At 38.5% G+C, this 14769-nt stretch overlaps 1 protein-coding gene across 1 annotated transcript; it reads left to right on the forward strand.

Annotated features, from left to right (window-relative positions):
* The first annotated feature begins 13869 nt into the window (after nucleotides 1-13869).
* Nucleotides 13870-14769, forward strand: LOC136175312 (olfactory receptor 4C3D-like). The gene has a single exon (XM_065945645.1). It carries the CDS (start codon nucleotides 13870-13872, stop codon nucleotides 14767-14769), a length of 900 nt encoding a protein of 299 aa, XP_065801717.1.

Here is a 14769-nt window from a genome sequence, read left to right on the forward strand (position 1 = left end):
GGAGTGTATTGCCATTCCCTTCTCCAGGGGATCTTCCCAACTCAGGAATTGAACTCAGGTCTTCTTCATGTCAGGCAGATTCTTTACCATCTGAGACACCAAAATTTGGAGTAATTTTCAAAGTTTGAAGTCTTCCCATAAAGATAAATTTATAGTGTCATGACTCTACATATTTATTTTAAGGGAAATGACATGTTTAAATATTTTGTTTTTCCACCCAGAATAAGATACATACTGTGAAAGATTGATTAATGTCTCAATAAACATATGCAATCATCTCCAAAAAGTGTTTGTGGACCCTTCCTTTGTTTTCGTTTTTGAAAAAGAAGACTCTTATTTATACTTGATTCACATCTTCAATGAGCTGCTCAGAAAGGATCAGTATACTTTGCTGGCATGAACAACAGCTCATTCTCAAAGCCACAGGCATATGTCTGTATCCCAACATTCATAGGCCTGTATTCAACAACAAAACTATTTATCCTACTACACACTCAAATTTGTATCCAACCTCATATAAATCACTACGAACACCTGTACACACGTATTCAATGTTATGTAGGTTTCTACCCAATTGGACGTTTGTGTCTGTAAGTGAACATACCCATGTCTGTATCTGACCACACATGGATCAGTATCTGACTACTGATATGCATGCACTTGTATACGCATATGCATATGTATTTGATGTGATCACACACCAGCCTATATCTGTCCACACACAGGATTGTATCTTGCCATTCACTGCTCTGTATCTTGTTGGTCCTTTAATGGACTGGAACCTGGTGGTCTGGAGTCGACGATAAGAAAGTAAGAGAAAGAGGCTGATAGCGCTTGTTGGTCCTTTAATGTACCGGAACCTGGTGGTTCCGAGAGTGAGAGAGAGAGAGGCTGATATCCCCTGGTTTACGTAGAAAGCCGAGTTCTGTTCTTAGGGCTGGCGCTGCTGCACGTAGGCATCAGGCGCCCTCTCGAGTGGGTGAAGGCGCAGTGCGCCTTCTCGAGAGGGTCTTCTGCTCGGGCAAGAAAGCGAGCTCAGTGGGCCTCCTTGCTCCAAGGAATTAGCCAGAAATAGAGAGATAGAGAGAAAGACAGAAAGAATAGAATAGAAAGAAAGAAAGAAAGAGAGAAAGAAAGAAAGAAAGAGAGAAAGAAAGACGGGGACCAAAGCTCTGATGGAGCAAAGGTGTTTTAATCAACATGGCGTGGGCATATTATATATGTCTGTCTTACAAGGTGGCTATTCTCAGCAAAGACAAAGATTAAAATTCCAGACTTATAAAACATAAGATGATCCCTATCAAAGAGAGAGAGCTGCAAACAATCACCTTTTACCATTTGGCCCATAAAAAGGAAGAGGGTACTTATCACTGTAATGAGAAATACCTGGATTCCTCAGCCCAGGGAAAGGCATGCCTCTCCTCTTAATTCCTGAATATTCAGGAATCAATAAGGGCAGAGGGTTCCTGACAGATCCAAAACAGCACACAGGAAGCCTTTTGTTAAATGCTTCCTGACAGTATCTGACCATAAGGAATTCAGGCAGGAGTTGATTTAACAATCTTTCATATGGCAAGGAGTGATGTCACTCTCTAGTAATCAGTATATTGCTTGGCTTTTAAGGAGGGTCGAAAATGACTTCAGGTATATGAATGATGCCTTAGCAGGGATAGATAGAAGAGAAAGCCCTTCTGGGTCATCTCTTCCTTCTCCGTATAGATACAGAGCTATATAGACATTGTCCAGTGAGGTTGTCAGACTTGTAAAATGCCAGCTCAGGGCTCCTAGAGGGAGTAGGGCAAACTATCAGGTCAGTTAAGTCTCATCCCGTGATGACATCAGCTTAAAGTTCAGGATCTCAAGTTCTAGATTCAGACTACTTTTCCATAAGGAAGGAAGCAAAATGAAAATATAACCTATAGAGTCGGAGCAAATATTTGCAAATCATACACTCATAAGGAGTGAATATCTAATATATATAAGGAACATCTACTAAATAATGTAAGAAGAAACAGCCCAATTAAAAATAGGCAGATCACCTGAACATAAATATTTCTAGAAAAAAATCTACAAATGCCAATAAGAGCTTGATAAATTCCTCAATATCACAAATCAAAGAGGAAATTCAAATGAAAATCATAATGAGATATCACTTCATGCCTGTTACGATGGCTATTTGACATATATAGAAGACAGTGAATCTTGGTTAGGACAGACAAAATGGAACCCTTCTATACTGTTCATGGGAATCTAAATTTGTTCAACCACAATGGAGAAAGTTATGGAAGTTTCTAAAACAAAATAAAAGTACCATGTAAATAAGCAATCCTACTATGTATAAATATCCAAGAATATGAAGTCAGGAATCTGAAGAGATCTCTGTATTTACATGTTTATTGCAAGTAAATGTTTATTTATTTATTTAATAAATGTTTATTTATCACTATAGCCAAGACATGGGAATCACCAAAATGTGAATTGGCAGATGAATGGATTGAGAAAAATATATCTATCGGAATATTATTCATCCATATAAAATTAGGAGCACCTGCCATTTGTGACAATATAAAGGGACATTAAAGGCATCAGGCTAAGTGAAACAGAAATTGAAAAAAAGCTATATGGTATCACTCATATGTGGATTTTAAGGCAAAACTCAGAGAAGAGAGTACAGTATTGATTACTGGCGGCTGAGGATAAGTGAAAGTGGGTGATGTTGATCAAAGAGTTCACACTTCCAGTTTTAAGATGAGCAGCTTCTATGGATCAAATATACAGCATGATGACCACAATTAACAATATTGATTATATGCTGAACATTGCTAACAGTAGCTCTTAAATGTTCTCGCCTCATACACACAAACTATAGTTATGTGAGGTGATGAATGTGATAGCTAATGTTACTTAGCTTTGTACTTAGCTTTCATAGCTAATGTAACCTTTTTGCTATATATATATATACACACATACATATATGTATCAAATACTCTTTATTGTACACCTTACACTAGATTTGGTGAATGGAGATCTGTACTGAATAACCAGAATTCAATTCAGCAAAATCGTGGCTCCTCATCAAGTCACCTCCAAACCCAGAGATTTTTGAAGAAGGGAGACATCAAGCATTTTTAAAATAAGAACTCTGTAATATCACCTCAAACAGGTGCTGTAGACCTTCAACCTAAGGTTTTCTCTGTGGTCTGAGACAATTTGCCAGTTAGTCATGCTCTGAGCAAATAAAAACCCTCACATCTTTTTGGAGATCACTTGAAGTAGGTTCCAAGCTAAAGCTCACTCCTGGCTGGCAGAATGGCTCTGTCCTCCACTGGTCGGAAAATTTACTGACGGTTGTTGACATGATCCAAATAGGCTGACAGACATCTCTCCAAAAGACAGGTTTATTGGAGATCAGCAAAAATTGCAATTTGAGGCTTGCAATCATGGAGGAAAATGTGCAATCACCCCCGAGAGAAAGGCAGAGCAATGCTTTTATGGAAGGGAAAGGGAAGTTGAGAAGGAAGGTGGGCTCTAGTAAATAGAGAGTCCATGATTTTTCGTTGCCTTAGGCCCTTGACAGGAAGCAGAGTCTTTCCTCTTCCTGTGAGGCTCTGCTATGTGGCAGGGTTTAGGAATTCCCTTTTCTATTCTTCCAACCCCATTCCATTTTCTGTTTCTTAACATTTACAAAGTGACAAAACATTGACCTGACGCTCTTCTTACACTGGGCCAGTTCTGATATCTGGTAGCCTTTGAGTGTTCTACGGAGGGTGTACATTTCCGTATTGGGTCCCTGATGCTTGAGTAAAGTCATTATAATAAAGGACTGAGTAAACTTTTTTTAGGGAAAAAACCTCCCTTTCCTAAATAGTTGGCGCAAAGAAGTACCATATTCTTGTGCTCCTAAAGAAATTTGATAGAGGCAGGGAATAAGTCTTATCCCACTCCCATGTACTTTAGTTTTTTGGTTTAGCAGCAAATGGAGAGCCATGCTAAATCAACGTGGAAAACGGAAACTTAACAAACACCATATCGTTAATCTTTGAAGCTGCTAGTCTCTCAGTCGTGTCTGACTCTTTGTGACCCCACGGGCTGTAGCCCACCAGGCTCCTCTGTCCATGGAATTCTCCAGGCAAGAATACTGGAGTGGGTAGCCATTTCCTTCTTCAAGGGATCTTCCTGACCCGTGATCCAACCCATGTTTCCTGCATCCCAGGCTGATTCTTTACAGACTGAGTCGCAGAGAAAACACATCGTATAGAGTGATTTACATTTATATGATGAAACCCTATAGGATTGAGCCAGAGGAGGTGTTTCCCTATAGTCTCTTAACATCTCCATTTCCCTAGGCAGGTCTCACTGGAAAACAGTGAAGCTCACTGAAGTAGTCACATACATCAATTAGACAAACAAAACAATTCCTATTGTTTTCATTACTCTCTAACAAGTGAGAATATCAGCTATTCCATATGAGGCAAAGATAAAACAGACTGGGATTTAAGTAACCTGAATTCTTATCTTTAATCTGCCAGTATCAGAACATGCAATTTCAGAAATATTGCTTTCATTTTCTGAGTTTCAGATTCTTTGCGTGCACAATAAAAACTAAATTAGATTCTCTTTAAGACAAGAGTTTGAGCAAACTCTGGGAGATAGTGAAGGGCAGGAGCCTGGCGTGCTGCAGTCCATGGGGTCATGAAGAGTTCATCCTGGTGGCACAATGGATACGAATTTGCCTGACAATGCAGGGAACAAGGGTTGCATCCCTGGTCTGAGAGTATTCCTCATGCCGAGGAACAGCTGAGTCCATGTGCCACAAATACTGAGCCAGAGCTCTGGGATCTGCAAGACACAATCCTGAGCCTGTGTGCTGAAGTTACTGAAGTGTGCGTGTCCTAGAGCCTGCACGCGGAAACTGCTGAGCCCACGTGCTGCAACCGTTGAAGACTTTATCTAGAGCTTGTGCTCCATAGCAGAAGCCACCACCATGAGAAGCCCATGCCCCACAACTAGAGAGTAGCCTCCGCTCTCTGAATCTAGAGGAAGCCCAAGCACAGCAGAAAGAGACCCAGAGCAACCACAAATAAATGAGTTAATTAATATTTGTAAGAAAAACGAGATCAGTTAGTCTTGAACTGTATCTTTAGGTCTGCTCCTCACTCACTCTTTGCACTTGGGGCACATTGCTGACCTTTTCTGTCTCAATTTTCCTATCTTCCTACAACATATAACTTGTTTTAAACATAATCAATGCAATTATTTAAATAAAATTCTTTGCATAATGCCTAGTATATATGAAGCAGTCAATATTAGGTTTTGATCATTTTTTTATAATAATGATCCCTGATGTTCAAAAAAACACTTGTAATTGACCAAAAAACTCTTTGTAATTTACTAAATAATAATAATAATCTCTCAAGAGAAAAGTCCTTAATTATCTCAGAACTTGTAATCTTTGGATATCACAAATGATGAAAACAGAAGTGAGAAAGTTCTATAAGAACATTTGACTTCAAAACAAGTTATAAAGGAGATTTTTGCAAATTGATTAGATGGGAAAAAATCCCAAACAAAATAGAACAGAAAAACCATGGTGAAATAGCACACAGGATAAAAAGAGAGTAAATGCTATTTGGGAAGTTAGAGGGGAGGGAAAAGGAAAATATCGGGGAATGAAAAGTCTTCCAACTTATTTGTTCAGCTAATTGTATTGAACACCAGTATAAGCCAGACACTGAACCAAGTGCTGGTGATAAAGCAGTGAAGACAGATACAGACCTATGTCTCAGACTTATTTAAATGTCTTTTATGTAGAAGAGGACAGTGAATTAGACAATCTGTGTATTAATAGATATAGAATCAGAATCAATAGTTTTACAGGTTTTTAAAAATATGTAGGGAAACATTCTTAAAATTTCTTATTGGCTGAAAAGCAATCAAGTTTATTACATGATGAACTCAGCTCCCTGCACCTGGTTGTGCTCCAGCAAAGACCCAGGGACCACTTTTCAGAAGATGTGGAAGAGTCTGAGCATCCTTTAATAAGCTGAGGGTTTCCCAGGTGGTGCTAGTGGTAAAGAGTCTGCCTGCCAATGCAGGAAATAAGAGACGTGGGTTCAATCCTTAGGTTGGGAAGATCCCCTGGAGGAAGGAATGGTAATCCACTCAGTTTTCTTGTCTGGAGAGCCCCACGGATGGAGGACTCTGGCAGACTACAGTCTGTAGGGTTGCAAAGAGTCAGACACAACTGAAGAAGCTTAGCATGCATGCACATGTAATAAGCTGAATAAAGCAGCTTCAGAAGTTCACTCTTCATAAACTAGAAAATATAGTATGTTTCTGATCCTCCTACATACCATGGGAAAAATAGTATCTATTACTAAAATGCTTTGGACTTACCTAAAACCCATATTATGACTTTCTTATCTCTTTGTTATTAAAAATACTGTCTTTACAGGATAATTCTCCACTTCTGAATTCATAGTGAGCATTGAAATGAAAGAAGACCGAACGACTGTGGCTGAATTCATTCTAATGGGACTTGCACAGAATCCCCTGCTGCAGAGAGATCTATTTTTGCTGTTACTCATCCCCTACACTGTCAACTGTCATGGGCAACGTGCTCACTGTGGTGACTACCATCGGCAGCCAGACTTTGGACTCCCTGATGTGTTTCTTCTTGGCCTTCCTGTTCCTGATGGATCCCGGCTACTCCTCTTCCATCGTTCTTAAAATGCCAATTGAGTCCCTCTCTGGTTAAAATTTTTCTCCTTCAGTGGCTACATGGCACAGGTCTTTATTGACTTTTAGTTTTCAGGAGCTTCAGATATCATCCTTCTTACGGATGTCTGCTCTATGTAACCGTCATGAACCACGCTCTGTGCTGCCTCCTGGAGGGGTGTGTTGGGTGACAGGCTTTCTCCACTTGACTGGGTAGATCTTAGCCACTTTCTGGCTCTGGTTCTGTGGCCCCAATATCATGTAGCAGTTCATGTGTGAAAATGTCCTCCTGAAACAACTTGTGTTCACTGATACTTTCTGCTGCTCTCTTGGTTGCTCAGAATTGTAGGAACATCCATGTGATCACTCTTGTAATGTTGTTGGTGTCCATGTTGTCGTGCTGTGCTGCTGGAGGGCGCACAGCTCTTCAGGGAGGGAATAAAAAGGCCCTGTCTACTGGTGTCTGCAGCCAGGAGCTACTCTTCCCAGGAAAAAGCCACAGCAGTATGTTACACTCTCGTTACTGCCCTTTTAAACCTTGTTATATATACAGTAAGGACTACAGAGCACAAAAAGTGCCGTTAGAGTGCGAATAAACAGGAATGTAATTTTAGATAAGAAATTGCTATTATGTTTACTATGATTATTATATTTATTGTAATTATTCCCATTTCATTAATAAAGAGCAATGCAGTTCAGAGAAGTTCAATAATCTGCTAAATATCAGAGAAAAAGCTAGTATTCAGATCTGCATTCTTCTAAATCCAAATTTGATACTTTCAAACTTTCAAAAGGTATCAAAGACAATGAATGTTTCATCAGAACCTCTATTTTATAGTAATTGAAATAATACAGGGTATACACACAATATATACATATACCAGGAATCATTACTCCACAGTTGATCAAAGGAAGTATTTCTCAGCTAAACAAGTGCCAAACTTATGAGAATTTATTTTAAATTAATTTTAGTTCTTTTTGTAAATGAAGCCTAAGAAGATACATACATACATATGTGTGTGTGTGTGTGTGTGTGTGTGTATCTCATATATATATGTAGATGTATATAGGTGTATTTCCTCTTTTGACAGAAAGTTCCATCCTCTCACTTCATGGTACCATAGGTTTTATTAAGAAAGCAATGCACTAGAATACTACTCAGCCATGAACAAGAACAAAATAATGCCATTCACAGCACCATGGCTGAACTTAGAGATTATCATACTAAGATAAAGGCAAATACCATATGACATCATTTATATGTGGAATTCTTGATAAAATATGACACAAACGAACTTATTTACTAGACAAAAACAGACTCACAAACAGGCAACAGACGTGTGGTCACCCAGGGAGAAGGGGTGCTGAGGAGAGTGGATTGGGAGTTTGGGGTTAGCAAATGCAAGCCATTATATATAGGATGGATAAACAACAAGGTCCTACTGTGAAACAAGGGAATTATTCAATATCCCGTGATAAACCATACTGGAAAAGAATATGAACCTGAGTGTATACATATATATATATATATATAAAACTGAGTCACTTTGCTAGGTAGTAGAAATTGACACAAATTTGTAAATTAACAATACATCAATAAATTCTTTTTAAAATGAAAAAATAAAAAATAGTTGCCAAATTAAAAAAAAAAGAAAGCCAATAGACTCTATATCATAACAATATTTAAAACATATTCTTGTCATGAAAATGTGATGGAGCGTAAGGGCATTAGCTTTGGGATCAGGAGACATTAGTTTTCTTTCAGACTATGCCATCATCTTAAACAGCTTTCCCTGTTTCTACAAATACTTTACTTAGGTAAATTGAAAGGTGTTTATAAGTTCTGTAATTCTACCCAAAACAATATGTTTATTGCCATAAGTATTGTTTATTTTACTTCTACTTCAATTAGAAGTAAAACTGGAGGAGTTATGAGATGACAGTTCACCTCCCCAAATATTTCCATTCCTGGTAAAAAAACATTGGAGATGTCCTTGTCCTTCTGTGATGAAAGATTCCTCGGATTGGACTAAACACGATCTCTGTTCCTGAGGGATTTGTTATTTTGAGGATATATTTCTCTACCTATTTAAATGCATGAAGCTGCCCATAAGAATACTTTAGCAGGTACCTTGTTTTTGTAAAATTAGTCCCTGACAACAAAAATCGAATCATTCTTCAGCTAATTTCTGATCAACTATAGTAAGACCCACATATACTTTCTCTTGCTTTCCTTCTGGTTTACCCTTCACTTTTGAGAATCTCAGTTGCTGTCTCTCTGGAATTTTAAATCACTATGTCCTTGAACTTGTGTTCTGGAAACAGACTTTGCTGGTATAGTTCCAGGAGCTCCTCTTTTGAAGAACATTTTAATGGAAACCTTCTATGATTTGGACCTGATCCCACTCTCTTTCCTTGCATGCTATTCTCGGGCTTGGGGAGTTGAATAGACAGGCATAGGGGTTGTAAATCAATCTCTCTACCCAGCACTGTAGCTAATTAAGTAGAGGCTGGATGACCACTTAACAGACAATTCCGAATGGATTTCAATCTTTTATGAGGTTGAGAATGATGACTTTGTTAGGGCATGCTATTTCTCTGATCTTATTTTCATTCCAAATATAAAGACAAGGTCATGACATTTTCATGATGACACTTCAGGAAAATCCATACCCCTAGTAGTTGTTTAGATAGTTTCAAATTCTCATTCAAACTGTCTTTGGCATCTGACACCACAAATATTATTAGTGTACCCTAATATTGGAGTGTCCAGTTCAATCAAGTGGTTTCACTTTTCTTAAACTCTTTTCTTTCATAATATACGCTGCTCACAGTGATCACATTCTCTGGAGTCAATTGATTTTTACTAAACAACCAGTTAGTCACTCAGTCGTGTTGGACTCTGCAACTCCATGAACGGTAGCCTGCCAGGCTCTTCTGTTGATAGGATTCTCCAGGCAAGAATACTAGAGTGGGTAGCCATTTCCCTCTCCGGGGGATCTTCCAGACCCAGGGATCAAGTCCAGGTCTCCCGCAATGCAAGCAAATTCTTTACCATCTGAGTCACCAAGAAAGTGAAAGTGTTAGTCGCTCAGTGGTATCCGACTCTTTGCGACCCCATGGGCTATAGCCCACCAGTTTCCTCTGTCCATGGAATTTCCCAGGCAAGAATTCTAAAGTAGGTGGCCATTCCCTTCTCCAGGGGATCTTCCCAATTCAGGGATCAAAGCCAGGTCTTCCTCACTGTAGGCAGATTCTTAACTGTCGGAGCCACCTGGAGAACCCCTATAACTGAACGTTAGGTACAATCTATTTTTCTTCTTAGTAATGCAAGCATATTCAGACATGCTGAATGAGTGTTGATCTACACAGAAATATTTCTGAGTTGAATTTATTTAAATTTATTTATAAAATGTTTTCAAATATCAAATCAGTATTTATTTATTTACATAGAAAATCTCCTGGCTTCTTATTTCTCCTTGGCAAATGACATTCTTCTTTCCTGTCTTATATTTTCCTGTTATAAATTGTGAATATTATTGTCCATTTTTTGTGGTGGAGGTTTAGTCGCTAAGTTGTGTCTGACTCTTGTGATCCCATGGACTATAGCCTGCCAGGATCTTCTGTCCAAGGGATTCTCCAGGCAAGAATACTGGAGTGGGTTGCCATTTCCTTCTCCAGGGGATCTTCCCAACCCAGGGATTGAACCCTGGTCCCCTGCATTGCAGGCAGATATTTTTACCAACTGAGCTATGAGGGAAGCCCATTTTTTTGTATTCCATACAAATATTGTACAATTAATTTAAATGACTGAAATAAATGCCTTTCAACATCTCTCTGTATAATTGAAGAATAGAATTATCTTCAACAATATCATGCTAATCTAATTCCAGAATTGACACAGGAAAGAATTCAAAGAACTGTGCACTTTACCTGATGAGAAGTGACAATATTGCAGTAGGATTTATAATTTTAAATGAGTGTATATCTGAAGGCAATATTTTAAAGTTATGATTGGTATGAACAGTAGATTAATTTAAAAATAACTATAATAAAATTAAAAAATCAGTTACCCACTTAGATGTTTAATTTGTATAATACTGAGACCTCATAATAAACTCATATGTTATCAAATATCTAAATTCATAAGTACTCAACTATTTTCTTGCTCTTGTCATAGTGTTTTGCCTTCTTGTAGACACAAGAGGCATTCAAAATTAAAGATGAGTTCTATATAAGTTCTCCTGCCCTCTTCAGTTAACTGATATGAAATAACTGAGCACTTGGCAAGGTCTGCTAATGACGGTCGAATACCCCTGGGGTCCTATTAGCCACAGCTAGGAAACTACAGATTTCCCTACAAACAATATATATGGTCATACTTTTAAGGCTCATCCAAAGATATCATGTATAAACTAACAAAGATACTTATTGTAGCTGAGCTAGTTGACATTTTAAAATCTTACAACTTCATTTTTTTCTTGGTGAACTAAGAGCTTCCTGACGCACTGGCCACGGATCCAGTCACACATAGGTGAGTGCAGGTGAGGTTTTTTTTTCTCCCCCAGGAAACTGTATAATCATAGATTCTTGGGTTTAAATTGACCTTATAAATCATGTAATCACTGCTTATCTTCACCTGACATTGAAATCTCATTTTCAGCATACAAATTTTTAAGAAAGACAAACATATATATATAATTTCACTTTAAAAATAAAAAAGTTTGTTTTTTTTTCCTTATGGATATATATTTAAATGTAGTTTGAATAATACACTAGTCAGAATTAAAATAGAATAATTATGCAATTCAAATGTGCATCCAGGTTTTCTTCACTTTATTTTACAAATTGAGACTTTTCCAGTGACACTGCACAATTTTTAAACTCTACACAGCAATCAAAGTGATGCCCTACATTTAATCATCCATTTCTCCAACTTTGAACATTCCATGTTGTTTCTAAGTTTCTGCAGATCTTAATATTTGTTTTGAACATAATTATAAATTATTTTTGTCCTTTAAAAGTATTTTTTGTCAGGGTTTATTCCTAGAGTGAATATTGTGGAGCCAAAGAAAAATGGAAAAGTAATTTATTTTTTTAAATATATACTTCAAAAACATTTTTAAGTAGATCTAACTCTTATTTTCTGCATACTATATCCTTTTTTGTTCTGTTGGGGGAATCCCACCTGATAAAAATACAATGTACTAGAGCTGCTGTACATTTTTACAGAAGTATAAAATTTTCCTCTGGATAATTGAAAAATAAAAGATTTTATCCATTTATATTTGAAAAGAAGACATATGTTTTGCAGAATACATTTTATGTTTATGTTTTCTCTTTTCTTTGGAAAATATATGTTCCTCCAATTTTTCATTCTGTTATTAACGGTAATGTGGTAACCTAGGACCAGGAAGATAAATGCTATGTGAAGATGGGAGAAGAAGACACAGTACTATATGTAGCAGAAACATAAAGGAGTGAGAATTCCATTCTTACTGTGGATGGATGCCTTGTCTCTCTTTGGTAATGAAATTTCAGGCATTAAAGGCATTTAACTAAGACACTCTTCATGACATTGTTTGTTTACACAAACATACATTAACATACACAGTAAGTGATCAATATTTTTTCAATGAGCAAACCTGTGATAGGTACTTAAGTAAAAGATTTCATATGCGTTTGTGTTAAGTCTGTGTATACACGTTGTATGTGTAGCACATTAACTTTCTATCTTACCTATCAATCTATTTCTTTCTGTTCTTCACATCAAATTTTTATTTTCAGAACTTTGAAAATAAGGATGTCCTCTGCATCCTTTGTGTGCTTAACACCTATGCAACAGTTGTTTATCCACATCTACAGAAGCTGTAAATTTACTTAATATAACTATGTCAAATTGTGTGTGGAACATAATTTTGAAGACTAAAGAATAACAATAAACAGACACCATAATTACACTGAAGGTAAAATAACCCAGTAACATACTCTTTCCTAGAGATAACTAGATATATTCATATTTATTCCACATAATTAACAGTGTGTGAGGAACTATTAAACTGGGGTGCAGCTTCCTTTCAAATATTTATTTATGGTTCTCCTAAAGTAGACTAATGATAAACAGCAGGGGGGAAAGACGACTTGAATTTATCCTAGGTGTATGGTCAGGGGAAGCAGTATATGTTACTCAGGGCAAAAGGCAATTCACTAAGTATTTACCCATCACCTAATAGGTATCATGGGCTTCCCAAGTAGTGGAGTGGTAACAAATCTATCTTCCAATGTAGAGATGCAGGAGATACAGTTTCAATGCCTGGGTCAGGAAGATCCCCTGGAGTAGGAAATGATAACCCCACTCTAGTATTCTAGCCTGGAAAATTCCATGGACAGAGGAGACTGGTGGGCAGGTACAGTCCATGGGTTAAAGAAGAGTGGGACACGCCTGAGCACCCATGCAATAGGATTCAGGCCCTGCAGACATCACGCCAGGCACCAGAGGTAAGCGGGAAAACAGTGGAATAGTTTATGTGTTCTGGCTGATAACAGGAAGAGTGTATCACCAATGACTAATATACATTTTCCTAAACTCCCTTCTTATAACAGATACTTATTGATGGTGCCTTTCCTTCCACTTTAGAGCAGAGAATTCAAATGGAAATCCTCATGGAAGTGGGAAAAATTCTTAATTCTTTGAAGCAATTGTAAACTTCAAAAGGTACATCTGAGAATTATAATTTGCAACCTCACAGACACAGAGGAAAACTCAGAAGCGTGGGACACTGATAGCTTTGCAGGGTCACACGAGTGAGAACCAGGATGAGAATCAGATGTCATGTAGCCAGTCCAGTGTTGTCTCAGCAAATTACACATAAAATATTGCTGTGGAGGAGTTTCACAGGGGACAGGCGCCACGTATCTGGAGAGATGACAAGTATCATGGGGAAAATAAAGACTTGCAACAATTATTGGGGCAAAAGTGCTGAGGAAATGCTCCAGAGTTACAGTGAATGGATCATTCTGTTTTTTATTTTTTTCCATTTAGAACACAATCCTTTCATGATGAATAAGCATCATTCTTTACTCCTTTGTAGATAACTGAGGCCCCAGGAACGTGCTACCTTCTAGATGCATTTCTTCAGGCCTCCCAGCAATATGACTGAATTTGTCCTCCTGGGACTCACACGGGATCCACACCTGCAGAAAGTGCTCTTCGCTGTCTTTCTCTTCATTTTCCTGTTCACCGTCTTGGCCAATCTTTTCATCGTCACCACCATCTGCCTCAGCCCCACACTGTCCGCTCCCATGTACTTCTTTCTCACCCATCTGTCCTTGTTGGATGCCTCCTTGACCTCCGTCAGCACCCCTAAAATGACTTTTGACCTGCTCTACCAGAGGAGAACCATCTCCTGGGGAGGCTGCCTGACTCAGCTCTTCATGGAGCACTTTCTGGGAGCGTCAGAGGTCATCATCCTCACGGTCATGGCCTACGACCGCTACGTGGCCATCCGCAAGCCTCTGCACTACACGGCCGTCATGCGGCAGGGGCTCTGCCAGCTCCTGGTGGCGGTGGCCTGGACTGGGGGGGTCCTGCATGCCTCAGTGCAGATGCTTTTCACAGGAGACTTGGCCTTCTGTAGTACCAACGTCATTGATCACGTCATGTGTGATTTCTACTCGCTATTGGAAATTTCCTGCAGCGACACCTACAGGCTTGGAATGGTGGTGGCAGCTAACACTGGGGGCATGGCTTTGCTCATTTTTTTCCTGCTCCTCATCTCCTACATAGTCATCCTGAGCTCCCTGAAATCCTATAGTTCTGAAGGACGACGCAAAGCCCTCTCTACGTGTGGCTCCCACTTTACAGTAGTGATGCTCTTTTTTGGACCATGTGTATTCACTTACACACGTCCTGTGGCCACTTACCCTGCAGATAAGTTGGTGACAGTGTTTTATGGAATCCTCACTCCCTTGTTAAATCCTATCATTTACACAGTGAGAAATACAGAAGTGAAAAATGCCATGAGGAGTTTGTTAAAGAAGAGAGTGACTTAG

Source organism: Muntiacus reevesi, chromosome 9, assembly GCF_963930625.1.
Source record: "Muntiacus reevesi chromosome 9, mMunRee1.1, whole genome shotgun sequence".
In the NCBI taxonomy this organism is placed as follows: Eukaryota; Metazoa; Chordata; class Mammalia; order Artiodactyla; family Cervidae; genus Muntiacus; species Muntiacus reevesi.

Bases quoted from the DNA above. Each gene is read 5' to 3' on its own strand.
- LOC136175312 (XM_065945645.1), top strand. From the start codon at position 13,870: ATGACTGAATTTGTCCTCCTGGGACTCACACGGGATCCACACCTGCAG.